We start from the raw sequence: 27,693 nt of genomic DNA on the forward strand, positions 1-27,693 counted from the left end.
AATGTTGTTTTAGTCTTCTGGATAAGTGGCAGTTTTTCAGGCTTTTCTGTTACAGAGGTTGTTTCAGGATGCATTAAATTTCTCACACCAGTTGAGAAAATGTTTAAGTTGGGAACACAGTTTGTTGTTCGAGACTAAGGGATGTAATATTTCCCTAAAAAACAAATAAGTTTATAAGTAAACTGTTCGGTTGTTTGTATGAGCAAATGAAAACCATATATTCAGAAAAATGAATTAAATACTAAAGCAACTAGAAATCAAACAGAGCAACATATGTCCAGTAAAACAAGTGTAACAGATTCTATTTCAGATGGAAATTTCAGGATCTTGCTGACATAAAATATGATTTAATTGGTGCATTGAGACCGAATTAACAACATGTATTGCATTAAATGGCTCATAGCCTTTGTAGTAGGTTTAAGTCCATTAACATCAGTGATAAAGATTTCTACTTGTAATCAGTTCCATATTATGTATTCATTCGTTCATTTAAAGAAATGTGTGACTACATGTAGCCATGCCTGTTTTCAGCCACATAAATATCATATGTTGTATATAAACAATATGCAAAACCAATGTAAATTTTTTTTTTTCATTTAGCCATTTAATTTCCATTCCTGTCCTAAAGGAGCTTAAGTTTAATGTTCCATGTAAAAGGCATCAGCTGTGAAAAGTGAATTTATTTTTCAACCGCAAGGTGGAGCACGAGTACATCTGGTATTGATGATGTGGCAGCTCAGAGCAAAACTTGGCACAACCTCTGATGCAAAGAACATTCCCCACTCTTAATGCTGCCAGAAAGAAAGAAAAAAAATGGATAGGCCTGGATATCTGCTTTGGCCAGAGAGGATTTTCCTTTGATAGACTGACACATGTTGAAGGACTGAAAACAAATGCAGAATCAACCGACAGGAATACCGCAGCTCAACTGTGGGTTTGATAAACTGACACATGTTGAGGGACCAATAACAAATGCAAAGTTACCCTACTGCAATACCCCAGCTCAACTGTGGTTTGCAGCGGAAACAATTAAAATGTAATCTCCTGGAAAATGTACTAAGTGTGCTGTTTTTCTCAGGCAGCCTCCTTTTGAATTCTCCACTATCCCAAAGTGTTCTTGTGCAAGGCACTTTGCTCAAAGTTGCAACTAAAATGTCTACAATGATTTGATATTTAGTATTTCTGAACAATCAATGCACAACTTCATGCAATAACAAAAAACTGTACATTTTGTCTGCATCATATGTGACCCACAAAAACCCAAAGTCCTGATCAGGCTTCCAGTAAAAATGTTGTTTTTCTTCATAGTGAGTCTCGCTTAAGGGAAACAGGTGGAGCAGTGTGAGTGAATGACCTGTATAATTCTGTGAAGCAATGTGTGCTGCACTTGGAGGAATGATTTATGATTTACTGTAAGTTGTGAGAGCCGGACTGGTTGACACACAGCTCCAGGAACATCTTGTTAAGACGAAGTGTACAGCAAATGTGTTATGTGATATGAGAGTCTCTGACAGGAGCATCTCTCCTTGTGTGTGACTAACTGTCTGCCCACATCTGACTTTGTACATCAGTCTATCCCAGAGTCTTTTTTTTTTTTTTTTTTTTTTTTTTTTTAACTCAAACATGCATGCACATGCACAGGAAGGTGTAAAGTCAAAACATTTGCTGAAGTCTGCTTTTGTTTTTTTATAAATCTGGGGTGAATTTAAAACCTGACACCTTCTACAGGGAGACAGTGTCCAGGTAGAGTTTAAACTACACAAACGTAGATATAGCAATTCCTCAGGGGTTTTACATATGAATTTTCATATCATAACATTATTTATATTAGTACTTTTCCACCAGTGCTCTCTCACACCCACAAAACTTGTCTTTAACAGATGAATTATCATCTGATTTTTGGCACCGAATAATCTTGTTTTGTTTGGCAATATTCTTATGTGAGCTGACAGATAGGAACAATTATGCATCATTGATGCATCAATTTCACTTTCACATTCTGTTTTTCCTCCTTTCACATATTTTAATGAGTATTTTAGTCCCTTTGAATGTTCTCATACTCATACTCTACTACGTAAACTACTTTGTACAGTTATTCTGTCATGCATTGCAATTGTTCTGTCATAATCTCTTGATTTAATGCGAACAAAACAGGGGGATTAAAGTTCTAAAAACAAGATCTTGTGTTTCCCAAAACACTCAACCCTTTTCCCCCGACGTGTTCCTTTTCCCGTGCCAACTTTGTTTGTGAGCCTCTGCTCCGCACACACCTTGGACTGTCTGTTGATGTTGTTGAGTTTGTGAGGAGAGGGCTCACAAAGAGAGGCTGGGCTGCTATTGTTGGAGGCATGCCTCAGTGAGAAAAAGAAAGGGGGAAAGGGAGGTTGTGTTTGTGACAACGTGGTGGAATTGGACTAGAGGATTAGTCCAAGTTCTTAATGTGTGAAAATGGATTGATGTCTGGATTAAAACATGCAGAATAAAATTATGAAAAATAAATATTCTCTATAGAGTAAGTGTGGTGAAAGTGCAGGCATGCATTTTTGCTATATTACATCTTGTGCTCACCATAATAGTTTATTTAAATAAGACTAAGTGCTGTGGGCGTTTACCTCTTCCTATAATGGTACAGTCCATCACCAGCTCCCCCCAAATTACAGCGCTGGCCTATAAAAAGTAAATGACTGTGCAAAGTTGGACAGAGAGAAACTTGTTGTAACTAAATATCAATATCGTGAAAATAGTAACCTTCACTGCAGCATAGAGATGGAGCATACCGAGGTGATGAAGCCAGAAACTCTGGATGACCTGGTGCAAATCCTGCTAAAAATCTTCGAGAGTGACTGCATCAATGTTGAGGAGGTCCAGAATATCATGGAATCATATGAGAGCAAACCTCAGGAATGGCAGAAATATGCAAAGTTTGACCAGTACAGGTAAAGCCGTGTATTTCTTACTCTGCTGCTAACTACTCACATATTACTCATTTATTGTGCTGATGCACTTTGCACTCCTGCTCTGTCGCCTAATCTGTCACTTTGGCCCAGTGTGTTTTATATAGTCAACATTTCTTTTTCCATTTATACTTAGTTGTTTATATTGAGTCTGCTTTTACCTTTTATTGTAAGACACTTTTTCTTTCTGTAGGAAGATTTACAGAAAGATTATTTATTTGCAAATGATTGAATGCGTTAATTAGATTAATGCTATCAGTTCTTAAAAATGTTTATCTTTTTAATATTATCGCCCTTGTATTTGAATGAAAATCAGCCCTTGTTTTCCTTTCGTTACACCTAATTTGAATAAAAGAAATGCATGATTGAACCTGACTGTTTTTAAACGCCAGGTACACCGAGCTGATACTCTCATTTCAAATAGTTTATTTGCAATGTTCACCTTTGCAAAATCTACCAAATATGGCTGTGTTCAAGTCAAAAAAAAAAAAAATCAAAAGCTGCAGAGTCCCAGTGTTTTGATGAGAGAGGGCTCAGTTGAAGGGAGGGCGGGTGAGTGGATCATCCAATCAACACAGAGAACTGATACACACCCGCTGATTACTGCAGAGGTTAAGCTTGTGGTGTGACTGTCTGTCGCCCACCAGGGAGCTTCAACTGCGTCCAAAATATTTGGAGACTGACGGAACCTCTCGGCTCAGAAAAACGTGCCGAGTATCGACAATATTCCAGACCAAGCCAGGATGCAGGCTGGGCCATGCCCTGAACTGCAGGCTGCAGATTTTTTTTGATTTTTTAAATTTTTTTTTAAAGTTGTCAGTGGAGATGACAGATTTTCTTTATTTATAAAATAAAATTGCCTCCCCTCCCCATCAATGTTATTTAACAATTGGCAGTAAAATATGAGTTATTGTGCAACAGGCTGAGTGGAAAAAGAGGCGTATTCATGATTTCAATGAACATATATGCCCAACAGTCATTCATATTGTGTTTTTTGTAGTTACCCCTTAACAGTGGTTGAAGCAAAGTTCAGATTTAGGATTCTGTCTTATTCTTGTCTAAATGTACGCACAGTTTTCATTTTCAGGGACATTGCAGCTTCACATTTTGTGACTTTAAGTTCTCCTTAGGACTCCTTTGACACCTTTTAGTTTACAGCTGCAAGGATACATAATTCTCTGTTTCTCTTTGCGCATGTAATCATGTAATCATGTAATGCATGTCATCTTTTGCAGATACACAAGGAACTTGATTCATGAAGGGAATGGGAAGTTCAACCTCATGATTCTGTGCTGGGGAGAAGGCCACGGCAGGTGAGATGTTAAAACACAAAGCCTTAGATAAGTGAACATGCAAAACAGGAGATTATCAAATGGTCTTTTGCACATTTTTATTTCACGTCGAGAAGATCTCTTAGATCACCGCAGCAGTGTGATTTTAAATCTATTGAAACTGTTGCATTAAACCTCTTAACATAAGTTTTCCTTCGGTCACGCGTTCACCAGTCGTGTTGCCAGCCTACGACTTTATCTGACAATTATAGTGTCAAGTTAATACAGATAAGAGAGTCCAATGTTCTACAGACAGACAGAGAGGTTATGTAAATAGACATTATTTGTTTGATGATACCTATTTCATGTCAGCAAAAGTCACCTGAACACCTGTCATTTGCTGAAGTCTATATCAAAATGGTATGATAGGTCTATATATGATTACATATTGACTAGAAGTTGGCACTAGCATAAGAAAAACTGTCTCACAAGTGTTTTACCACATCCCTACTACAGTACTATTACGTACCTACTATATACTGTTCTCAGGAAATTGTAGCAATAGGCATGTGGTTTGACCATCATTATTAAGCAATGGTTGGTTTTCTTGAATGCTCTAGCCATTTCTAGAAATGTTTCACACAAAAAATGCTGTTCTAGCACTAAAACAACTACATTTGGTGCCAAGTCATCCCCGCCACAGTAGTAGAGATGTGGTAAGATTAATGGTTAACAAACATGGCTGTTGCAATGATAAGACCATAACATGTTACGCATAAGTCATGGCTTATTTCTTATGAAATTATGTCATGCATAAAAATCTGGAATATGCCAGTCTGGATGAAAAGTCATTTAGCCAACATCGACGATGCAGAGTTTCCAAAAACACAACCTCTCAAGAACAAAAAAACTGTCTCACCTTTACATTGAAACCCTGATACTTTTGACGGGAAAGCTTTTCAAGTCTGCTTCTGACCTGAGGGTCAGGAAAAGGCCAGAATCTGACACTGTATGTTTGTGTTTTTTAACACTTTGCAGTAGTATCCACGACCACACAGACTCCCACTGTTTCATGAAGATGCTGCAGGGTCAGCTGAAGGAGACGCTGTTCGAGTGGCCAGACAATAAATCGCAGGGAGATATGGTCCAGAAGTCACAGAGAATTCTCCAGGAAAACGAGGTCGCTTACATAAATGGTGAGAAACCTGACTTTGTGTGGGTGGTTTCTTTACTTTTTTTAATTCGAGTTTACCCTTCTTCAATATTGACACCACTTCTATTAATACTTGTTTATTTGTGTGCACAGGCGATCTGTTAAACTTGTTCTTAATCCAGTGATACATGAACATTGTTGTGTCAATGTAGCTAAAACGTCCATGTTGTGTTCAGTACAACAGAACAAACATCCTTCACATGTTCCGTCCTACAAGAGATATGCTCATGAGACGTATCTCTCTCCTGACTGGAGACATGACCGGCTCCAGTCAGGAGTAATATATGTACAATAATACCAAAGTTTCCAGTCTGCATTTATGTAACATCTAAGGCTTGCAGGAGTCACACTCAGTTTTAATTTTACAATCAATACTGTAGGATTCAGGTCTGCTCCAACATCTCTGCTGACTAAGTATTTTCCTAAAGCCAAGTGGAGCCCTGGAGCAGTGTTTGTTTTCAGTTGTTGGTGACAGCACTGCCAATAACTGCCTGTGACTGCTGTGAGCCCCATTTCACAGCATTCCAGTGGCATGTTGTTTGTTCATGTGTGTGTGTGCGTGTGTGTGTGTGCATATTTTAGACTCCATTGGCCTGCATCGTGTGGAAAATGGCAGCCACACAGAGGGCGCAGTCAGTTTGCACCTGTACAGTCCACCTTTCCAGACCTGCCAGACCTTTGACCAGCGCACGGGGCACAGGAACACCGTTAAGATGACCTTCTGGAGCAAATACGGAGAGAAGACTTCAACTGTAAGGGACTTTATATGCACTTCTACCATTCAATCATAAGATATCAAGCCCAGTTAAGCATATTATCGTTTATTTTAATGGACAGTTAGTCAAAGGAAATTTACACGATTAAGGATATGAAGAAAGGCTTGGTCTGATCCATGTGTGATTAGTGTGTAATATAACAATATGCACAATACAGGTACAAAAACCTTTCTTAGCAATAACATTGCCTGTAAGACACAAACAGGATAAAGTAATGTCACTATAGATGTTAGCTACAACAAGTTTCTCTCTTGTAGAGGATAAGTTATAAAGTTCATAAATGTACTGTAGAAGCCATAATTTTTGATCTTTATATACTGTGTATATCGTATCAGAGTATGGAAGACAAATTTGGACAGAAATGCATATTGTGAAAGCAGACTTTTTAGTCATATAAGCAAAATATAAGTATACACCTGTTAATTTAGCCATTTTACATATCACCACGCTTGAAAGATCAGTACAAACAGTTAGTTGAACACACAGACTGCTTGTCCCCCTCTCCCCCCCAAATTTATTACCTTATGAGCAGGAAGTTGAAAGTTTTTATATTGTCTAGTTACTCTCATTAAACACAGTCTATGAGCAATTAAAGCAGCACCCCATGAAGACTGATGGCGTTAAATAGAAAGTTTCCATGTGATATCCATTAAAGCTCTTTCCATTCGCTGCTGTTTTAACAGAATTGTTGCTTTAGCAGGCAAAAAATGTTACTTAATAAACACGTGAGAACAGTTTTTTATGTTCAGGCAGATGAGAATCAAATTATTTGCTGTTAAGTGTCATTTATAATGTGCGAGTGTTTTAAAAATCACAATCCAAAGTGCTGCACAGAAAAGAATGAATTACAGACAAAAGGTTAAACAAGGGCATCTAGAGTGTGGGACAGCTGTCTGCTTCGGCCACCTTGCCAGCAACAGCCTTATCTGAAATCAGCAAGTTGTATAACCTTCCCCTGACCATAGCACCATCAATTTAGTGCATTAGATTGCAACACCAAATGAGAAAGATAAGATAGGAGGAGTACATGAGTGTGAGAACACAATGAACTTAACTCATCATGCATCCCTAATTCTCAATAATTGTTGTGGTCTTGGGTTGTTTTTTGGATGTATGATAGAGATAGATTACAAAAAACTTGATTAAGTCTAAGACTCTGTATAATCCTGATTTAGCTTTGGGAAGGACTTGCATAAAAGACTGTACAGATGCATGTAATTAAATGAACTTTTTCTGTTTTTCACTCTTTTTGCCACAGTCAGAGACCACAGTCTCACAAGAGAACAACTAATGGTCACCAAAGGAGGCTCTGGATGATGAAGACAGTTGCATTTAAAATGACAATGTTGTGAAATTGATTCAAGGGAAACTGCTGGGGAAGCGAAATGTGGACCTACTATGACTAAGCAACCCATTTAAAATCAGGAGCGGGCTGGTTCAAAAGGACAACCCAGTAATTAGAATGGCTTTATAGCTGCCCAGTGTGAGCTTGGCAAATACTGATGAGCACAGGACGAATGCATGAATAGGCTTGGACATGGATTGAATCTGCCTTTTGTTTGCTAGGCCAGAGGAGACCCTTTTCCAATAACAACATTCCTGTCTATCCATGACCTGTGTAGCCACACTTTTGTAAAAGTTATGGCCCATAGTCGAAGAGTACAGCTTTAGCATTTCAGAGGGAGAATATTGCTCTTATAGTGTTTCTCTTAAATTTTATATCTCACGAAAAGGAAAACAGTTCTGCAATCATCAGTTTTGTTCTAAATGGAGCACTTTTATACCTGTATTTACTGTCAATTTATACCACTCAAAATAGTCTTAACACCTGTTGAAAATGTTATGAAATGTAACATTGTTTGTACAGTCTAATTAAAAAGAAAAAAGTTGCCATTTGCATTTGGAAAAATATGTAAAGCTTTAGAGTTGTGTTGTTTTTAAAAGTGCGATGCTTGTAATTTATTTGCAGTGTTCTGTTCATCGAGTGTTTAAATCAACAAGCTACCGTGTTACGCCTAAATGTATACATACTCAAGTTTTGACCAAGAGAGTCTTGAGGACTATTTTGTATTATTAGCAGACAATATGTTTAGATAAAACTCATACTTTTTTCTCAGGATTTTGGCATGTTTTAATTGTAGCTGTATTTATATAGTGTGTAGTTCTCCAGCATAGCACCTGTCATAGCACTGCCAATTCATGCATGATTTCTGTGATACAGTAAATGATAAATCTGAACATAACTGTAGACCATTAAAAACCATTACCCTTTCACAGAACGTCATTTTGTGTTGTCTTCATTTTCTCAGTCTTACATTTTTCACACTGGTAAATTTTTTTGTCTCAAATATGTATGCTACAAGCACAAAAACACAAAAACATAGTTTGTGTGGTAAACCCTGGCCACCAATACTTTGGTGTCAGAAACCAAGTGAAAAAAGCTTACATTTGTTAGTGTCAATACTTCTTACAGATATATAGTGAATTTTGGCTGGAAACACCCTAATGGCTCATTAATGGACATATAAGAGTACTAAGCACATCACAGTAATTGAGGAACTGCAGTAATATATTAACACAAACTACATCTGGCACCAACCTGGCAAGCAAACAAATGTGTACATTGCAATCTGTACTTTGGTTTGAAGGAAATATTGATTGGTCATTACCTTGACCAATAAATAGATTATGAGATTAATGGTGCACTGATAACAGTATTAAGTACTAGACATCAATGTTTGCACACAATTGGTGGGCAAACAAATGAGTAATCTCTGTCACATTGTCTATCTATTAGTGAATGAAAACGTGTGTACGTGCGAACCTCCATGCGAACCTCCATGCGAACCTCCACTACTCCATTGAAAAATTAATATGTAATATTGGCAGCTATATTGGCAATAAATATTGATATTAACCTTGTCCTCTGTGTCAGTTGCATATATACAGCTAGGCTGTTACAAACTTGGTCAATGAGCAGATAAGAGAGTAGGTAACAGTGTATGAGCAAAGATGCAAGTTCATCCATGTCTTTATTTTGTATTTTAGAAGGGTCCACTGTATAAGCTTATGGCTTCTGGGCCTCTCCAATTACATTTTTGGGATTTTTAAATGAGCTTGAATATGCAAAAACAGCTAAATTAAAGAGGAAGCCTGCATAAATATGCTTTTGTGTGGCGTTTGAAATGTAAATTCTCTACCCTGTAAGTCACTGTTTCCCATCAGCTTCCTTTTTAGTGACATGTTCTCTGAGCTCCAGCTTCTTTTTCACTCAGTGGCAAAAATCAACAGTTAGGTCAAACAACAGATGTACGTCATTGGATACATTTCATCATTATTTGCCTTTGCTGAAAGGACATGGTGTATTGGGGAGGTGAGTTTGTTAAATAAATATCCTCAGGTTTTCTCTGTACCAGGTCAACCATGGGATGGCCTACAGACTGTTATGTAATAACAAAGTGACAGCCTTGATTGCCCCAGCGAGGCACCTGTTTTATAAGAGGACATGATTACTATGTGCCAGGCTAGGTGGAAGCCTATCCAGAAAACTTTTATCTTCTTCTGATGGTAAATTCTGATATCTAGCTCATGAATTTAGCAATCACAGTGCATTCAACAACAACAGGCTATCGAAAGGTTAATCATTCAATAAAACAACACTGCATATAGGACAGTGTCAGAACATTGCTGAGTGTTGTTTTATCCAAGGGAGTGACAAGAAGTTGTTGAGTTTCCTGTATTGAAATGCGGTCTGCTTTAAGATTTCGCAATCCTTCTTACAACTTCCATACTAAAACCATCACTTTATGTATGAGACTTTGGAACGGCGGACTCTAAAGGGACATAGTGCTGCCATCTTTGTCAAAATGGGGAGTGACAGGCCCTAAAATGTATGTAAGAAAGCAGCATCATTGGTGCTCTGCTAGATGAACTACTTTTTTGTCTTCATGTATCATAGAGTGATCTGAAACTCATAAACCATCTTGCACCAGCTTACAAGGGTTGCCCCCTGGCTTAGAAATATTTAGTCAGTTGCTCAATTTTATGTTTCCAGTGATACAACTGCCATGAGCAAATACAATTTTCATCTGTGAGTGATCTTATCCTTTTAATTATTTGCACATTTTTGACCAATGTCCATGCAGTTCACTGCCCTAATCATTTGGCGCCATTGGGACTCTCATACAGATCAGATGTAGCCAGACCTCTATTAAATACTCACAGTATTCATATCACTAATATAACTCGCCTGTACTGTGTATGATCCTTCTCAAGTTGCATTTTTGTGTTGTTTTCCATGTGGTGGTTCCTAGATTTTTTTCCATTTCATTGTCTCATCCTGATATGTAACTCATATGGAGTTTGAATTCACTAACTGTAAATCACTTTGCACAAAAAGTATGCAAAGAGAAAGAAATATCATTTTGTCAGTGTAAATTTTGACCTTGGTGGTATTTCTTGCTGGCCCAGATAGAAGAAGGCGCAACAATAGTTTGCTTGATTTTTTTCCCCCCCTGAAATAGTTGGAACTGCGTCAGTTTTCATGTGGTGTTTCTTTTGTTTTTGTCAGTTTTGTCACACTGTCTCCAACTTAGTTTTTTCTTATCGTTCCCTCTTCACCACTAACACACCCCTCTCTGTTAACACCACTACAGTAGTCTCCATATCTGTAGAACAGCTTTAGTTACAGTAGAGATCGTAAAACATGACTGCAATTTTCACACTTTTTCCCCCTAACCTTTTACTTTGTTCTGGCCGTGCTCGGATTGAAAGTGCAAAGTAGAGTTTGAGACTGTGTCCTGTAATGATAACAATAAGCCTGTTGTTGTAGAATCACCGAAAGAAGCGGAAGAGCTTTGATAATTTACTTATCAAAGTGGTCTCAGGACATTGATAGTGCAACACTTGTTCATACAGCAAACAGTACATGCGCTGCATTATCAACATGTTTGGCATGACGGCCCATTGTTTTATTACATGAGTGATAAAGCCTTTGCTCTTTAACTTCAGGACCTTTTAGCTTTTCATTTTCTACTATTATTAACAATCTATTCACATAATTCAACATAATACAATATAATTCAATTTTTCAAATATTTCCATTTGTGTTTCTTTCTAAAATGATGAATCAATCCAACTTTAATATTAAAGGGTCAGTTCACCCGTAAAAACTAAACTGAACTGACTGACCTTCACAAGTGTCTGAGTCATTCATCACACAGGAAGTTGGGAAATTGAAGCATCACCTCAATATTTCCTAAATGCTGTGAGACTGGAAAAATGTTAATAGCACCACACCTCAGAGAGGCACTCAGATGATATTGTCACTGGGCTGGGTTTCCTCCTTTCTTATCACTCTTAAGTTCTGTTTTGACAGTGAATATTTTTTATGTTCCACTTTCATATTGAATTTACATTTTCTCTTATTCTGTTCTTATTGCTGTAAGTAGCACAGGAGCAACCACAATTTAAAGCATGACTGTGCAACTCCTTTACTGGTAAACACTAAAACACTGTATCACAGTATCACAACAGTATCACAAGAGAAGTTATGAAGTAAAAAATAATAATAAGCAAGATAAAGATATAAAGTGTGCTAACATCAGCTAACATTGACCACCATTAGCTATTAGTCATACCCGACCAAGTGAGGCTGCAGCAGCAAAACCTCTGAGTGTACTGAATTGAGAAAGAGTACATCTGTTTGCTGATTAATGGATTTTTCATCTGTAACAGGGTGAGAGTGCTATTTTTATTTCAAAAAAATACATATCTCGCTTTAAATTGAATACATGTATAAAAAGCATTATCCCTTTATTAATTATTATTATACTGCGATGAGTTAAACTATACTACAAAATTTGAGAATAGCACTTTAAACTGAATTTATGGTATCCAAATGTTTTAATATCTAAACTCAAAAAAACCCATAACTGCTACAGTCAAGGTCAGGTCCCAGCTTGCTTAAGCGACTGTGAATAAACCAGTGTTTCATATCATGATGCCCTCAAATATCACCAGCAGCTGTCACACATTGTCCATGGACCATACAGTCCAACCCTGGCTGATGTGCGCTCACATGCACAAACAACAGCTAAGAAACTGTTTGCACTTCTAAAGTAATTCTTGTTCTTCCCATTTCACACATACTTTACCTTCCCAAGTTTTTCATAATCATCAAAGCATTTCTATCTGAGGCTATTTTTGTAATACTTCCAAGAAATAAAATAAAATAAAAGATATTTGCAAAACAGGTGTCAGAGATGACGTCAAGAGGACTAAAAACATCTGATTACTCATAAATGAGAGCACATATGGCCTTCTTGTCACCACTGTAGAGAGCTGTCCTCTTGGCTTTCACTTGTGTCTGGGATTCAATTGTAATGGAAAACATGCATACTCCAACAGAACACTATGTCCTACTCTAACTCACAAAAATCATACTTTGGTCCCATTGATTTGGCACACAGCACCAAAAAGAACATCAACAAGAAGAAAAACAGATTTAGGGTCCTACAAAAAGCTGCTGATTCTAGAGGCTAGTACACACAGGTCCAAAAGGTATCCTGGCACAATTTCACCAACTGAAATGATAATGCAGTCCAAACATTTCTGACATTGGAGTTGCATTAGTCAACTTTTTGAACTCAACATTTACAAGTTGAGAAACACAGGGTGAAACTATTATTCAGTTTATTAGAAAGTATCCAATTTAGAGCAATCCAGGCTGTTCTAAAAACAAAAATTGTCAAATTCAACAGCATTTAAGATCTTGTAAAAAAAAAAAAAAGTCAGATGAAATATCTAACAAACACTCTACATTAGCATTTACTTTTACAAGTGAAAATGTTGTATAAAAAACATAAATAGAGTAACATTACATATGAAACAAGCAATGAAAGGTCCCATTAAATGGCTCTGAGATTGTATTTTTCTTCAGAGGTTTGATGCACTGCCACTTGAAACAGGATTACATCTGGACAACCTTGATTTGAGGATTTGGACTGAAACTTGATTTAGGCTGGGTCGGCTTGGCCACTCAAATATCTACTATCACACTTTACCCAATAAAACTCTTACTCAACCCTCCAAGTGCAAATCTTATCAGTAAAAACTCCCTTTTCTTTCTTTTTTTTTTAACAAGAAATTGGTACCTTTAAATACAAAAAATATATACAGTATTGTATTGCATTCTTTTTGGCATATATGTCTGAAAGTGGAAACTGAAATTTAAATTTCATAGGACCTTCAACTTTACAGCACCTCTGCTTTGGCTTAAATGTTACAAGCCTTTTAATACACTTCTCATGCTTTTCCCTAAAATTAAAAAAACTAAGATTGAAGACATGAGGGTTCTGGTTTTATATCTTCCAAAGATTTTAAAATAAATCTATCCTTTAAAAAAGAGGTACAAAATAATGCATCCATTTATGGCTCATGTCATTCCGTAAACGGAACAACAAACTAACTGAAATTACGTTAAGGGAAAGGCAATGCGAACAGACACCGAGAGACTTCTCATATGTCTCTGGTCAGCTGGTCAGAAGGATTCATTATCTGACTGTCCTCCCAGACTGCCCAGAGATCTGATCTGCTTCAGAGTCTGCCTCCCAGGATAGGCTTTCCCCTGTGACCCTTCTGAACCCGACTGACCCACGGTCACAAGCCTCCCCAATCCCCTGTTCATTGATCCCGCTGATGCCACAGACTCTGCCTTGTCACTTATAATGTCACTCACACTTGACCTTACGGACAATCCACCATGAGACCCGTTACTGTGTGAAGCATCACTGTGAGCATAGCTGTTGTTGAAGCTATATCCATGGGAACCGTTGCTATGACGGGAATTGCTGCGGTAAGAGTTGTTGTTGCTTTTGAGGTGGCTTGGTTGAGTCTGAAAAGTCTTACCCAGGGAAACCCTGTCAAAGGATTTTTGGCTACGAAAACTGCGCTCAGAGCCCGAGTCACGCTCGGTATCAGGTATTGAAAAATGACCTGGTTCCTGCTCTGCTCCGACTCCAGGGTCTACTGCAGGTCCAGTGGCTGGATTGAAGGTCACATCTAGCAGCCTATCTTCATGCACAGACTCCCTGACAGAGGATGGAGATCTAAGAGTGGTGGTGTCAGCAAGGCCACCTGGGCGAGCAGGCAGGACACTAGTTACCTAAAAGACAGAAAATAGAGGATTGATGAGGTAATCTGAGTAACAGACAAATTGTGAAAGGATCAAGTTATTAATGTTACAGCCAATGGATGAGAAACATTTAGAAGCATCACCAGTGGTGTAAGAAGTTTTCAGATCCTTTACTCAAGTAAAAGTAGCAATACTAGACTGTAAAAATACTCCATTACAAGCAAAAAGGCCTGAACTTATAATTTCACTTAAGCAGAAGTACATAAGCTCCTAAACAGTTTTGCACTAACTCAGCATATAATTGATTTGACTCACCAGCATGGCAATACTCTAGAATTAGTGATAACAACTGGGATAAAAAACGACAATGTTTCAGTAACTGAATAACCTCTCTCTCACCATCATTGTGTACTCTTTGATGCCGAGATAACCTTAACTAGAACTAAAAGGGAACTTGCAGTTCAAAAGAGGCTTTTGGGTGACAAAGCTGAAGCTAAATTAACTGATCATTGAAGCCACACAGACTGCTCTCTAAATGACATGGCAGAAAATCTCAATGGTGCACTGTCATTTGTGTTAAACACTGTCGCTCCACTAAAAGTCGAAAAGAGGTCGACCAACAGAATCTCCCCATTGTTAAACAATAATAGTGTAAATGAGATCAAGAGAAACTGTAGAGCAGCTGAGAGAAAATGGAGGAAAACTAAACTCACAGTTCACAGTGATATATACAAAGAAGCAACAACTGCCTACAACAAAGCTATATGCGTGGCAAGAAAGGAGTAATTCTCTAAAATCATTACAGAGAACGCTGGGAACTCTAGAGTACTGTTCTCCACTATTGACCAGCTGCTCAACACTGCCCCCACCCCTCCAGTCTTCCAACAGCAAAGTGTGAGGAACTCGCACTGTTTTTCAACAACAAAATAACCTCAATTAGAACCAGTATTGTTGCTGGTGTAAACACAGATGATCTCAGCAAACGCTGTGATGTAACCATGGGAAGATTTATATGTATCACATTGAGTGAGCTTTCCAAAACTGTCACTGAGTGTAACTCCTCCACCTCATGCATTGATCCTGTACCTACTGCATTTTTTAAGTGGGTGTTTAACAGTGTCTCAAGTCATGTCCTGAACATTATGAATACATCTCTTAGAACAGACATCTTCCCAGATGCCTTCAAAACAACTGTTGTGAAACCTTTATCATAGAAACCAAACCTAAATGGTAATGCACTGACTAACTACAGACAGATATCCGACCTTCCCTTCATCGGGAAGATACTTGAAAAGATAGTTTCAGTCCAAATAACATACCACAGCACTGAAACTGCGCTCACCAAGATAATCAGCAACCTCAGACTGAACTATGATGAGATTAAGGTTTCAATTCTTATTCTTTTAGACCTAAATGCAGCGCTTGACACGATTTACCATGATATCCTAATCAATAATCTTGAAAAGTGGGTTAGTTTTTCCTACTGTGGGTTAAAAACAATGGTTCAAAACAAACAAACAAAGGGAGAAAGTTTTATGCCAGCCTTGGAGATCATGTGTCTGAGAATTATGAAACCTGCGATGGGGTTGCACAAGGGAGCTGACTTGGTCTATTATTATTCTCGCTGTACATGCTGCCACTTCGTGACATTATCAGAGAGCATAATGTTTCCATAGTTATGCCGATGATACACAATTGTACATATCCGCAGAACCAAATGATGTTGCAGCTATTAACTCCATCATCAACTATCTAGTCGCAATAAATAAATGGATGAGCAACAATTTCTTAAAATCTCAAAACAAAAAGAGAAATGCTATTTCATAATCTGAGGAAATTAACTCCCTGGATTAAATCTGAGGTCACAAGTCTTGGTGTTATCTTAGAATCAGATTTAAGCCTCAGTTCACACATCAACAAGGTGATGAAAACATAATTTTTTCACCTTAGACACATAGCAAAAGCACAACCATTTATAAATCAAAAAGATGCTGAGAAATTAATTCATGCCTTCATCTCAAGCCAACTAGACTACTACAATGCTCTTGCTTGGCTATTAACCAGAACCAAAAAGAGAGAGCACATTAGTCCATTTTTAGCTGCTCTGGACTGGCTTCCTGTAACATTTAGAGTTGATTTTAAGGTCCTCCTCCTTATATACAAAGCCCTAAACGGGGAAGGACCAAGCTATATTGCCAAATCCCATGTTAGCTACTTGCCCTCAGGAACACTGTGATCATCTGCTGCTGGTTTATCTGAGATTCCCACCAACAGTCGAAAGAAGATATGTGACACAGCTTTTGTCAATTACGCCCCCAAACTATGGAATACACTGCCGATAGATATCAGGGCAGCCAGCTCACTAGATACTTTCAAAAGAAAGCTTAAAACCTGTCTCTTTACCCGAGAATTTAAATAGCTTTGCACTTGCTCTCTGCTGCACTGTTTAGTGCCCAGTCAGCTTTGCACTTATGCTCTACTGCGCTTCTTTTAAAATGTTATATTTTACACATTCTACGTATTCTATGCTTTAACTTATCATATTTTATTCTTTGACTATTATTCAGTATGCATTCTACGTGTTTGTTTCACTTTATCAAGTTTTATTTTTATTTTATTTTCCATCTTATGTTACATCAAGTTTTTTTTTTTACATGCTTTTATGTTCTTTTATGTCCTTAACATGTAAAGCACTTGGTGCGTGTAATTTCTTTTGTTGTAAAGCAGTTTGAGCTGCATTTTTGTATGAAAGGTGCTATACAAATAAAGTTATTATTATGATCATTATTATTATTATAAGTAGTAGTTGAAAATACTATTTATGAAAAGTAAAAGTATTTGTTATGGAAAACGGTATGTATGTATTCATTATATACATTAGTGGATTATTAGCTATTACTGATGCTTTCATATGTAAATTACATCTTATTGCTGTAGTTGGTTGAGATATTGCTAATTTGATGACTGGTGGGTAGTTTATAGCAAATATTTTATAATTTGATCACATGACATTGACTCAGTGCTCCTATGTTTTACAGCTACCATGCTACAAACTACAGGCAAACATTTAACATATTCACATAACACCTGCCATTTGCAAACATTTCCCAAATATTGCTTTGCAAATCCTTACCAAAGACGAAGCATCAGTCTTTCCCTGAACACCCCGATAATCTCCTCCACTTCTAGCCAGGGATGCTGCATCATCCGGATATGGTCCTATTGTAGACGAGAGCTGTGGTCTTCCCAGAGAGTGGAAATCTGACTTGTCAATTCCAGCCATCGAAGCTAGCTGACCTAGGCTATAAAACAGAAAAGAAATCCATGAAAACTTAAGTAGGGTTGACATTTCATGCACTACTGAAATGTACACCGAAATTGAGATATTGAAATGGTGAACTTTAACTAATACTGTATTACATACAAGTTCCCCTTTCCAACGCAAATGTAAATAAAATGCCACTTAGGTAACACATCCATGGAGATGAAGTAACTTGAATATGTAATTAAATGATATTAGTTGCAATGGTAATCAGCATCCATAGCAACAGGTGTCTCTGGATGTGGGGTGAATACAGTCTAGTGCTTATGGCTTTTTCATACGGTTATACACCAGTATTATAAAGCAATATTTTACTAATCTAATGATTTTCTATAATATGGACCGTGTATGTGGGTAAATAAGGATAAGAAGCAACCTTGCCTCCTTCAACATCATGTCAGTCAACAGTGGAAAAAGAAGTGCAACAGAGTACAGATGAACACTGCAAGGATGCTGGTTTGACTCTTTCCACTGACTAAAAAGATAAAATAGTGTTGAACATGGAGAAGGAGTGAGCTGCTAAAAGGTGGGTCCACTTTCATCAAAAAAATCCCAAAACCGGTCAGAGTGAAAAAGGCTTTGGTTTCGTCATTGCAGAATGTCATTAAATGAAGCTTTACAACATTGATGCAAGTTCAAAATGATAGCAGTTAGACAAAACCCATGTTCAAGAACGTTTCGATTGCACCTAATGGCCCTACTTTCACAACAGCTCAGCACCCTTTAATGGTCCTTGAATATAAATTAAGGAAACAATAAAAGAAATAAAATAAAAACACAAATAAATAAAACAACGGCATATCAAAAGCAAATTGGTGGTTCTGTCACACTGAAACTCATCCTGTCAGAATGAAACTCTTTTGAACTGTCCTCAGTACAAGGTTACCAAGCAATGGGTCAACAGGACGAAAACAAGCAGACTTGAATAAATAACGGGAAACCCAACCCTAACCCTAACTCAGAACGAAACAGAAATCTAACACAATCTAACAAAGCCAATTTACAAAGAGGAGTTTCCAACATCTTGACCATCAGATGGAAAGATTTACAGTTGACCTTTGTTTACACTTCAGTGGCCAGAGACACAGAATGAAACCGAAAGTACCCAGAACCAAACTGGTGCCAAGAACAAACTGTTACCCTGGCTTATTTTTAGACAACGTACCCAGCATCCTTGAGCAACCCAACCCAACCCTAACCCTAACTCAGAACGAAACAGAAATGTAACACAATCTAACAAAGCCAATTTACAAAGAGGAGTTTCCAACATCTCATTGACCATCAGATGGAAAGATTTACAGTTGACCTTTGTTTACACTTCAATGGCCAGAGACACAGAATGAAAATCCTGGCTTATTTTTAGACAACCTACCCAGCATCCTTGAGCAGATCCAGAAAAGCATGGAACTTGGTGAATGAGCTTTCAATGCTCTCCAGAACTGCCTCATCTTCAAGAGCACTGAGAGCAGGTGGTGCTGATGCAGAGCCAGTGGCTGCAAGCGCCTCTGACAGGGAGAGGTTGTTGTCACGAAGACGGGCATTTTCCAACTCATACTGAATAGAAATAAGAAAAAAAGACAAAATAAAAGTTAATCTTGAAGCCAGTTTCCGATCTGTTAACTTAAAAAAGCAAATAAATAATCGTGAAATATTAGACCACTGAGCCAAGCGTTCTTCTTAAGACGATATTGCGATGACTTAGACAACAGGAAAGGTATTGATGCTTGTGAGTAGTTATGTGCCAAAATGAAAATTTAATCTTTTTAATAGAATTTTATCTTGATATTTAATAGAATAATGCATATTTTCAAACATTTTTAAACACACTATACTTGCATCATCAGGGTTCGACATTAAGGCTTGTCCGCTTATCCGGGACAAGTGGATTTTCTTGTAGGGCAAGTGGAAGAGAAATTTACTTTCCCTAACAGACAAGTTAAAAGTCATAAACAAACAAACAATTTTAAAACAATGTGTGTCTTCACGTGGTGTTACCCCTAACATTGCCTGACCTGCCGCCCTTCCTGAAAGAAACAAAAACAAATGTGACTTGTACTAGCAGGATAGCGGGATGCATTAGGCTTGCATGTGTTCATATGTGTGTTGCAGAGATTGTATATGGTGTTCAGTAATCAGGTCTATAGTGGAGGCTAAATGCATGTAAATGCTGTTTAGCCACCTTTCAAATTCAGAAATAGCATTTACGCAAACTTTCCATGACTTCACAGCTGTTGCCTCAGACTGGCTTCCTAGCACAGTTTCTGTTGTTACTACAAAAGCTCTTCAGTGAAGCTAAGTGAAGTTTTTAAATTAGTGTTGTATTAACTGTCCAGTGCTGCTGCTTTACATTACAGTAACATTAATGTAGCTTGATAGTTTGACTGCTGATGCATTACCACTGTGTGTTGTTTGTCCACAATTAACACCATACAAGTTAAAGTTAAAGTTTTAAAGTTTTGCTTCATGCTCTGTCAGACTTTTAAAAAGAAAGGCTTTTTACATTTTCAGGAATTAGGAGAGAGGAGACAGAAGTGAGGAAAAAACTGGTAAGGTCTGACTTCCACCTGTATCTAGATAAATTACTGTTCTGGTAAATATTTTTAAAAGCATCATCTGTTATCCAAATGTAAACTAAAGGACATCCTACCAAACAAAAGTCAAACCACAAGATTAAAACCTGCTATAAAAGCTAGTAATACTATGTAGCAGCTCTCTTAACATGATTTCTTAAGCTGTTAAAAGGTTGTTGACCTCAACCACTGTTATAAACACAGCACTAAAATTGACACACTTTACTTGGAAACACAAAATGTTGATTCATCATAAATCTGACTGATTCATCTGTAAGTCAAACTGTTGTAAATTTGAACAAATTAATTCCCCAGAAGTCAGATGCGTCTATGACAACACTGTTGACACCACGTATCCGTATCCATGACACGCCCGCCCTGCGACAAAACTACAAGTTTCAGGGGGCCTTCCAACCCCCCTGAAAAAATCCTAGTATAAACACTGTCAATCATCATTATTAAACGTCAGAAGGATGACCAATGATTGATTTATAGAGCTCATATTGAAACAGACTTGACAAATGAAAAGATCGTTAACAGGGAAGTAACGGCTTTTATAAAATTCATAAATTGAATCATTTATATGTTGACACTGTTTGGATGCTTTCAACTGTTTGTTCATCTGAATTCTGCATTCGCAAACAAAATGAAAAAAGTAAATTATTGTCATTTTTACCCAGACAACTGACTTTTGTACCTGGACAAGTGAAAGATAAATTTCCTTGTTTGAAGGACAAGTGCCTCAAAAAGTTAATGTCGAGCCCTGCTGATGTCTTAAAAGTCAAATTTAAATCACCATGTATTTTTAAAGCTGTTATGCTGTATCGACAGTTTGCAGCAGACAGAAACAGATTAAGTTAAATATAAAGTATCATGACCTCTATGAGTCGAGACTCCGCTTTCAGTCTGGCTCTGCGCTCCTCTGCCAGCCTCAGGCGACACTCCTTTAGCTCCATCTGCAGGGCGTGCACAAGAACACACACAAACACACAGAAAGGATTGACTTGCTACAGCGGAAACTGATTTAGTTCCGAACTTTGCCATTGAGGAAAAAACAAAATATTGAAGTTCCAGTTTGGCCCTGATATGACTGACCTGCATACGTTCAAACTGCCGTCCAGTGATCCTGTCCTGGTGATCGAGAGAAGATGGTTGCTGCTCCACTTCTACCACCACTTCTCCTTCTTCTTCCTCCTCCTCCTCCTCTCCCTCTGAATCTGACTCCACAGTAATCTTCACAGTAGCTGCACCCTAATGGAATCAGATAAAAGAGACAAATAGTGTTTTCATTTAACATTTTTTAGCACAATTTTACTGTTCTTGTCAGGGATCTGAGAATTCTGATTCTACTGCAGACAGTCATTGGCAAATCCATAAACAAACCAAATACATACTTCACCCAGATAATGCTGCTGTCTTTTTTACACTAATACTCTATGCATAAACAAAAGAACCCTTACCTGAAAGCTTTGGTCTATCACGGTAACTCCGGGAGGCAGACCTCTGCAACAAAAGCATCCAACATGTTAGTCTTAGTGTCACTAAATGGCATGATAGTTGGACATGGTATTGAATTTTGTCTCAATGCCTCAGATTTAGTCTTGATGCCATTCCAGGATCTGTTGTGGCCTATAGATGCACTTACAGGATGATATGATAATATGGATAGCAGTACTATAATTGTTGATACACCATAGCACGTAGCCAAAAGGCTGTATACACTGGGCAAGCTGCATAGTGATGATCTATTTTACAAATGGAATACTGTATCAACTTTTTTAACTAAATTGATTAAGCTACAATCTACTTACCTCTGACGTCCAGCACGCGCAGCAGCACGCCATGGCACATATCTGCTACGGGAATAGGGCTTCTGATGCTGAGCAACACCTGAGCTCCGCCCTGCAGAAGAGGTTCCTTTTCGAGGGGCTGCACCAGAAAGAGAGCAATTTCAAGAACTGACAATCAAAGAAGAATGAGCTTTAAGCTACAGGGAGGTTTTTCTCTTGAAGCAATGCTGATCAAGCTCTCTGTTGTTGAACAGCGATACACGGTAACATGTATGCAAAGCCTTATTCTTTGTCATGCATAGATATTGTCATTCCTCGTAATGGTAATTGGAGGACAGTTGCATGAATTATGGGTTATAAGGGAGTGCTATTCAGTGCCTATACATGAGGTGCTTTGCATCTAAAAAAGCAGGTTCTAAATATCACATGCACGAGAGAATAAAGACACTTAGACACTTAATGGCACTTAGTCTTTTGCTTGTGATAGTAACCACAAGGTAACAAAAAAGGGGGTATAAGAAAGACTTGGCTTTGGTGTCGTCAGGCATATACAGATATACAGGATTTTTTGTCAAAAATAAATGTTACGCATTGCCTGAAAACATTTTAAATATGTTATTAAAGATGCCTGACGAATATCAAGCCCTTACATTCAAGACCATTTCAAACTGTCTGGAGTAACAAAGGGAGGACAGGATGAATTAAATCCTTACCATTTCTCCAAACGACTTAAAAGCCAAAAGGTGAGAAGTCAGAAATAAGTTATATGAGCATGAAATAAGAGATGCCATCTCAAAGAGATTCACTCCTGCATAGGCTGGAGACTTTCCAACTTTTTCCTGTGTATTTCCATTATTGGCAGTTTACGGGCTGTCAACAGATTTGACTGCAAGGTTTGGGGTGCTAAACTAAATATATGAGCGACAAGTCTGAAATTGTGTGATATTAACAACTTAAACAGTTTATGTTAGTGTGGAAAAGTGAATATTTTTAATCAGCTTATAGCCACAATACTAAATCTTCTCATAAACCAGATAAAGTGCTGAGATTGCCATTGTTGTGATCCTTGATCATATTTATTTATCAATTTATGTATTTATTTATTCATTTATTAATCATAGGCTTTTAGAGTTTGTACCACAAATATTTGTGGTATGTTTTGTCTGACTAAGGATACAAGGACCATAACTGTATGAAATCACAGAGAGGTGCCTATAGTAAATGTAGCATTGTGAGAGACAATACAAATGTATACAAATACCTATCCTTAAAGCTTTTCCTTTGACTGTACTGAGAAGTGGTTGCCTCTTAGGACCAGAAGCTTTCTGTGGCTCTGCGGCATCAGGCTTGATCCAGCAGTACTGCAGTACATCATAAGGAAGATACAGGCCATTAAAAACATGGGTACAGCTTCGTATTAAATATGAAACCTGCATGCAAATACCCCACTCATTCATTTAGAATAATATTTTTCTTAGACTTTGAATGACGACATTAGCTCCGGACACTCACCTCTGGTGACTGTCCATCAGCATTCATCAGTACTTTCTCTAATATTGTTTTAATTAGGACCTTGTCTATAAAGGGAAAAAAAAAACATTTAGCATAGAAATGATTTTCCAGAGATTTATGTTTTCATTTTAAAAGATGTTTCTGGAGCTGCTGCACCACCATCTACAATTTGTTATGACTTTAATATCACTTGTGAACAGATGCTCCACATGCATTTTGAAGTGTGCCATGTAACAGAGCAATTATAGTATGAATGTGTAGTAATTTTTCCAGTATGTAAGCACTACATACTCAAAATCTGATTAGAATGAGTATGCAATTGGGACACAGCTAAAACAAAATTGTGCTAGCTGTCTCTGGAGGCTACAATGTTTGTTACAACCTATTCAGTGTGAAAAAATATTTTAAAAAGTTATGAGTTTGGTTGTGGTTGCTTCTTACCAACTAATGGGTTACTACGGATATCCAGTACACAGAGAGTAGAATTTGTTTTCAAGGCTTCCAGCAAACGACGAGACCCTTCATTGGAAAGACCACACTTCTGCAGGTCCACAGCTGTTCAACAAGCCACAAAAAAAGAAATAAACAAACTAAGCAAAATTCCTACAAAACAAACACAAACTCTAGTCTTTGTCTCATTATATTTCTACCTACTAACCTTTAACCCAAAGGTCCTCTGCCAGTTCATTTGCAAGAGCAGCAGCACCTCTGTCCCCAATCAAAGTGTTACGGTTCAGGGTGACGCGGCGGAGACCTGCCATTCCCTCAAATTGTGGTTGTCGATACCTCAGAGACTCTGCCCATGCGGTACCATGCCTCTGCATTCCCTGATGCTGAAAAGAAATTAATTGCATTAATTATTACAATATTATACAAAGATGAAATGTGTTTTTTTTTATTCATGTATTCTTCAAAATAGGATCGGAGTTTGCAATTAATGTTTAAATACATACCACTAGATGGAGACAATCAACAACACATTAAAAAATATTATGCCAGCAGTAAAGTCTTGAAATGAGATATTACACCTTGATGATGTTGGCCATGTGCTCTGCCCCTCTCCACGTGAGACTGCATCCTGTAAAATCTACTGTCCTGATGCTTGTAGAGTACTTAACACTTTGGAAAATGACTGAAAAATATAAAAATGGCAGTTAAAAAGACAAGAAGCTCATATAGAGTAAAATCTTACTGAGCAAATTGAAGCAAACTGATGTCTTGCTGCATGATATAAAAAAAATGTGTATAAACATACCCTCTAAGCCCTCATCAGTGATTGGACAGTTCGCCAAGGATAAGTTTTCCAAGGAAAAACTTTTTGCCAAACCCTGAAATGGAACACATATAGCTAATCATTTTCAGTTTTTAACAAAACTGAAAAATATAGCTAAATATAAAATTTTATTAAACAGAGAGAGCAGCTGTTTGAATCCATTTTCACCCAGATTTTATGTCTCAGCATATCCAAAAATGATGTTTCCTGCTCCAAGAGGACAGTGTTCATTGTAGTTTACAGTACAAGGTTTTTTGCAACACTTACAGCTCAGAATTTGCTTCCAGTAACAGAGAGTGAAGAGAAAAGTGAGGAGTAAATTCAAATTCACAGTTTGCAAAGGCAATGGTATTTAAAAAAAAATATTCATTAGGATTTTTTGAATGTTTTAAATCCCATTTTCACCTGTTTTCAATTATCAAAATGTACCCTTTATTAAAAAAAATGAAAAGAGAAAATAATGAGTGGGCAGGACACAATAAAGTGGAAAGCAATGCCATCTCCTGCCATCTCAGTCTGTTTTTACCTTTGTCAAGGTGATGAGGTCCCTTTCTCTCAGTGGAAGTCCATTAAGCTGCAGAGTCTTGAGGTTGGGAGAAACTGTCAGACACTCTCTCAGGGCCTTGCACAACTTAAATGTCATGTCCTTAGAGCGGATGGCTGGGATCTTCTTCCTTAAGCTAGATTTATAGTACCTTCTATCTGAAATTGGTGATATGATTGATGTTTATTTGCAAGATTGGTTAGTCATTCACAGTTTTAATTAAGCTTTCCTTGTACATGTTTCAATATCATAGGTAAATAAAGAGGAGATAAACTTTTTTTCTAATTTCCTCTCTGTCATTTGATGTACCCGGTTTGTTTTCTGCCTTACCTGCATCTCCAGAACCAAGGCTAGCTTGGTATGTACTACTTATTGCAATGTGGTGCAGGTGTTTGTTGATGGAGATAGAGTTGAGAATGGGTGGCCAGTCTGTCAGTTTGACCCTGTCTGCATTAAAATCCAACATCTCTTTGTCAAGGTTCATTTTGACAGCGGGGAGAGGGACTGATTCCTGTCTGGCACAAGCAAAGTCATAGCATGCCATGAAGTCGTGGGCACCCCGCCGCCGCATCTGAGCACTGTCCTGGACCATCTCTGAGCAAGGAACATATATACAAACATATAAGTCATTCAGTGCTCTAATTATGCAAATTAATATGCAATGCATAGGACTATGAGCACAAGAGTGTCTCTACTCTACAGTGGTGGAAAGTAACTAAGTACATTAAGTACAATTTGGAGGTACTTGTATTACCATTTCCTGAGTATTTCCATTTTATGCTATTTTATACTTCCACTCCACTACATTTCAGAGGTAAAACTGTACTTTCTACTCCACTACATTTACTTGACAGCTTGAGTTAGTTTTCAGATGAAGATTTGACAGAATGGATAATATAACAAGTTTTTAAAATTCAACACATGGATTAAACCAGTGGTTTCCAACCTTTCTGGCTTTTGGCGTCTTACAAAGAGCAGTTTGTAGTCGGGGTCAGATATCAGATGTATATGAGTTGTTAACAGCTCCACCAAATAGTGATTTTTCCCTCTAAACTTCTCACATGGTTGAAAGTCAATAAATGTTCAAATGATCCAATATTTAACCAAAAATCAAAGATTAGAGAAAAAGTTCAGAATCAGAAAACTCTCATGACCCCTCAGATTTATCTGGTGACCCTTTGGAGGGCCCCGATACCTAGGTTGGGAACCACTGAGCTAAACTAGCTAACTGTATATGAAGAAGATAAAACTAGCTCCACCTCCAGCAGCTACAACAATAACATGCTGCTTACACATTGATGCTCCAGTATTAATAATCTAATGATGCAATATAACGTTACAATCATATATCAGTGAGAGGGACGAAATGGGTACTTTTACTTTACTATTGTGAGTACATGTTGCTACTTTTACTTAAGTAGGATTTTTCATGCAGGACTTTTAACGTTACTTGTAATTAAGTATTTTTACATTGCTGCATTGCTACTTTTACTTAATTAAGTTAAAGAATCTGAATACTTCTTCCACTACTGCTACTCGACTGGCAGTAACTTAACTCACCTGGCACCTGGACGCTAAACCTTACAGTAGCCTTACTTAAAATTACTTAAAACCTTAAAAGAGTTTAGTCGGCTGGCACTGAATAGAAACTACGTGGGAGAGACAGACGCAGTCCATCGTTAGCTGTTGTTCAGCCAGCGGCGTTAGCAAGCTAGCTAAGCTCCTAGCAACCGTTGGTAGTGAGGGGGGGAGTCACAGGAGTTAACGGTCATGTATCAAGCTGCACTTTCATGCAGTATTACAGCACACTTAATGTACCTCAGTGAATATAATATACCTTCAACATCTGATTGAAGACTTTATCGTCGTGGCACTGCTCTCTAGGTATCCTTTGATCACTGTCTGACAACTTCTGCGGTGTGTTATTGTTGTTGAGGGTGTGAGCGCTCAAAAGTGGCGCTGTTGTCCCAGCGAAGGCTCGACTTGCCTTCTTCTCTTCCACACACCGTGTTCTCTGTGACTCCAACTGGGCTTGCCGCCACCTATCGCAGCGGAGACATGGATGCAATTACCTGATATCATAGCGGGCTTTGAGTAGAGTAAATCCACTATCTGCTACGAAGACTGTCTATCCACACAGTGGTCTATCGTCATGTGTGAGTCTATATATAGTATTTAAAATCACAGAAATGTATTCATGAACAGTGCATTACTTATAATTAATTTGATGGATAAATACAGTATCTTAAAAAGGACCAAAAAATAGGGGGCCAGATTACAACAGCCTTCAGTAGAATCATATCCTTATGATATAGCTATTACTCCATCATCCTC

At 37.8% G+C, this 27,693-nt stretch overlaps 2 protein-coding genes across 2 annotated transcripts; one reads left to right on the forward strand and one right to left on the reverse strand.

Moving 5' to 3' along the window:
- Positions 1 to 2,684: 2,684 nt before the first annotated feature.
- cdo1 (cysteine dioxygenase, type I) lies at positions 2,685 to 8,493 on the forward strand. Its single transcript, XM_067613640.1, has 5 exons — positions 2,685 to 2,936; positions 4,190 to 4,267; positions 5,264 to 5,421; positions 6,021 to 6,190; positions 7,473 to 8,493. Exons 1-5 carry the CDS (start codon positions 2,767 to 2,769, stop codon positions 7,503 to 7,505), a joined length of 609 nt encoding a protein of 202 aa, XP_067469741.1. The 5' UTR covers positions 2,685 to 2,766; the 3' UTR covers positions 7,506 to 8,493.
- A 2,572-nt stretch (positions 8,494 to 11,065) lies between these two features.
- On the reverse strand, positions 11,066 to 27,464 carry cep78 (centrosomal protein 78). Its single transcript, XM_067613628.1, has 16 exons — positions 27,197 to 27,464; positions 25,690 to 25,953; positions 25,342 to 25,517; positions 24,798 to 24,870; positions 24,571 to 24,674; positions 24,201 to 24,375; positions 23,984 to 24,097; positions 23,543 to 23,607; positions 23,292 to 23,391; positions 22,052 to 22,169; positions 21,701 to 21,743; positions 21,336 to 21,491; positions 21,119 to 21,196; positions 19,043 to 19,224; positions 17,482 to 17,650; positions 11,066 to 14,378 (listed from the first exon to the last, which is right to left on the reverse strand). Exons 2-16 carry the CDS (start codon positions 25,949 to 25,951, stop codon positions 13,755 to 13,757), a joined length of 2,439 nt encoding a protein of 812 aa, XP_067469729.1. The 5' UTR covers positions 25,952 to 25,953; positions 27,197 to 27,464; the 3' UTR covers positions 11,066 to 13,754.
- Positions 27,465 to 27,693: the final 229 nt, after the last annotated feature.

The sequence above is a fragment of the Thunnus thynnus genome, chromosome 2 (genome assembly GCF_963924715.1).
Source record: "Thunnus thynnus chromosome 2, fThuThy2.1, whole genome shotgun sequence".
Lineage (NCBI taxonomy): Eukaryota > Metazoa > Chordata > Actinopteri > Scombriformes > Scombridae > Thunnus > Thunnus thynnus.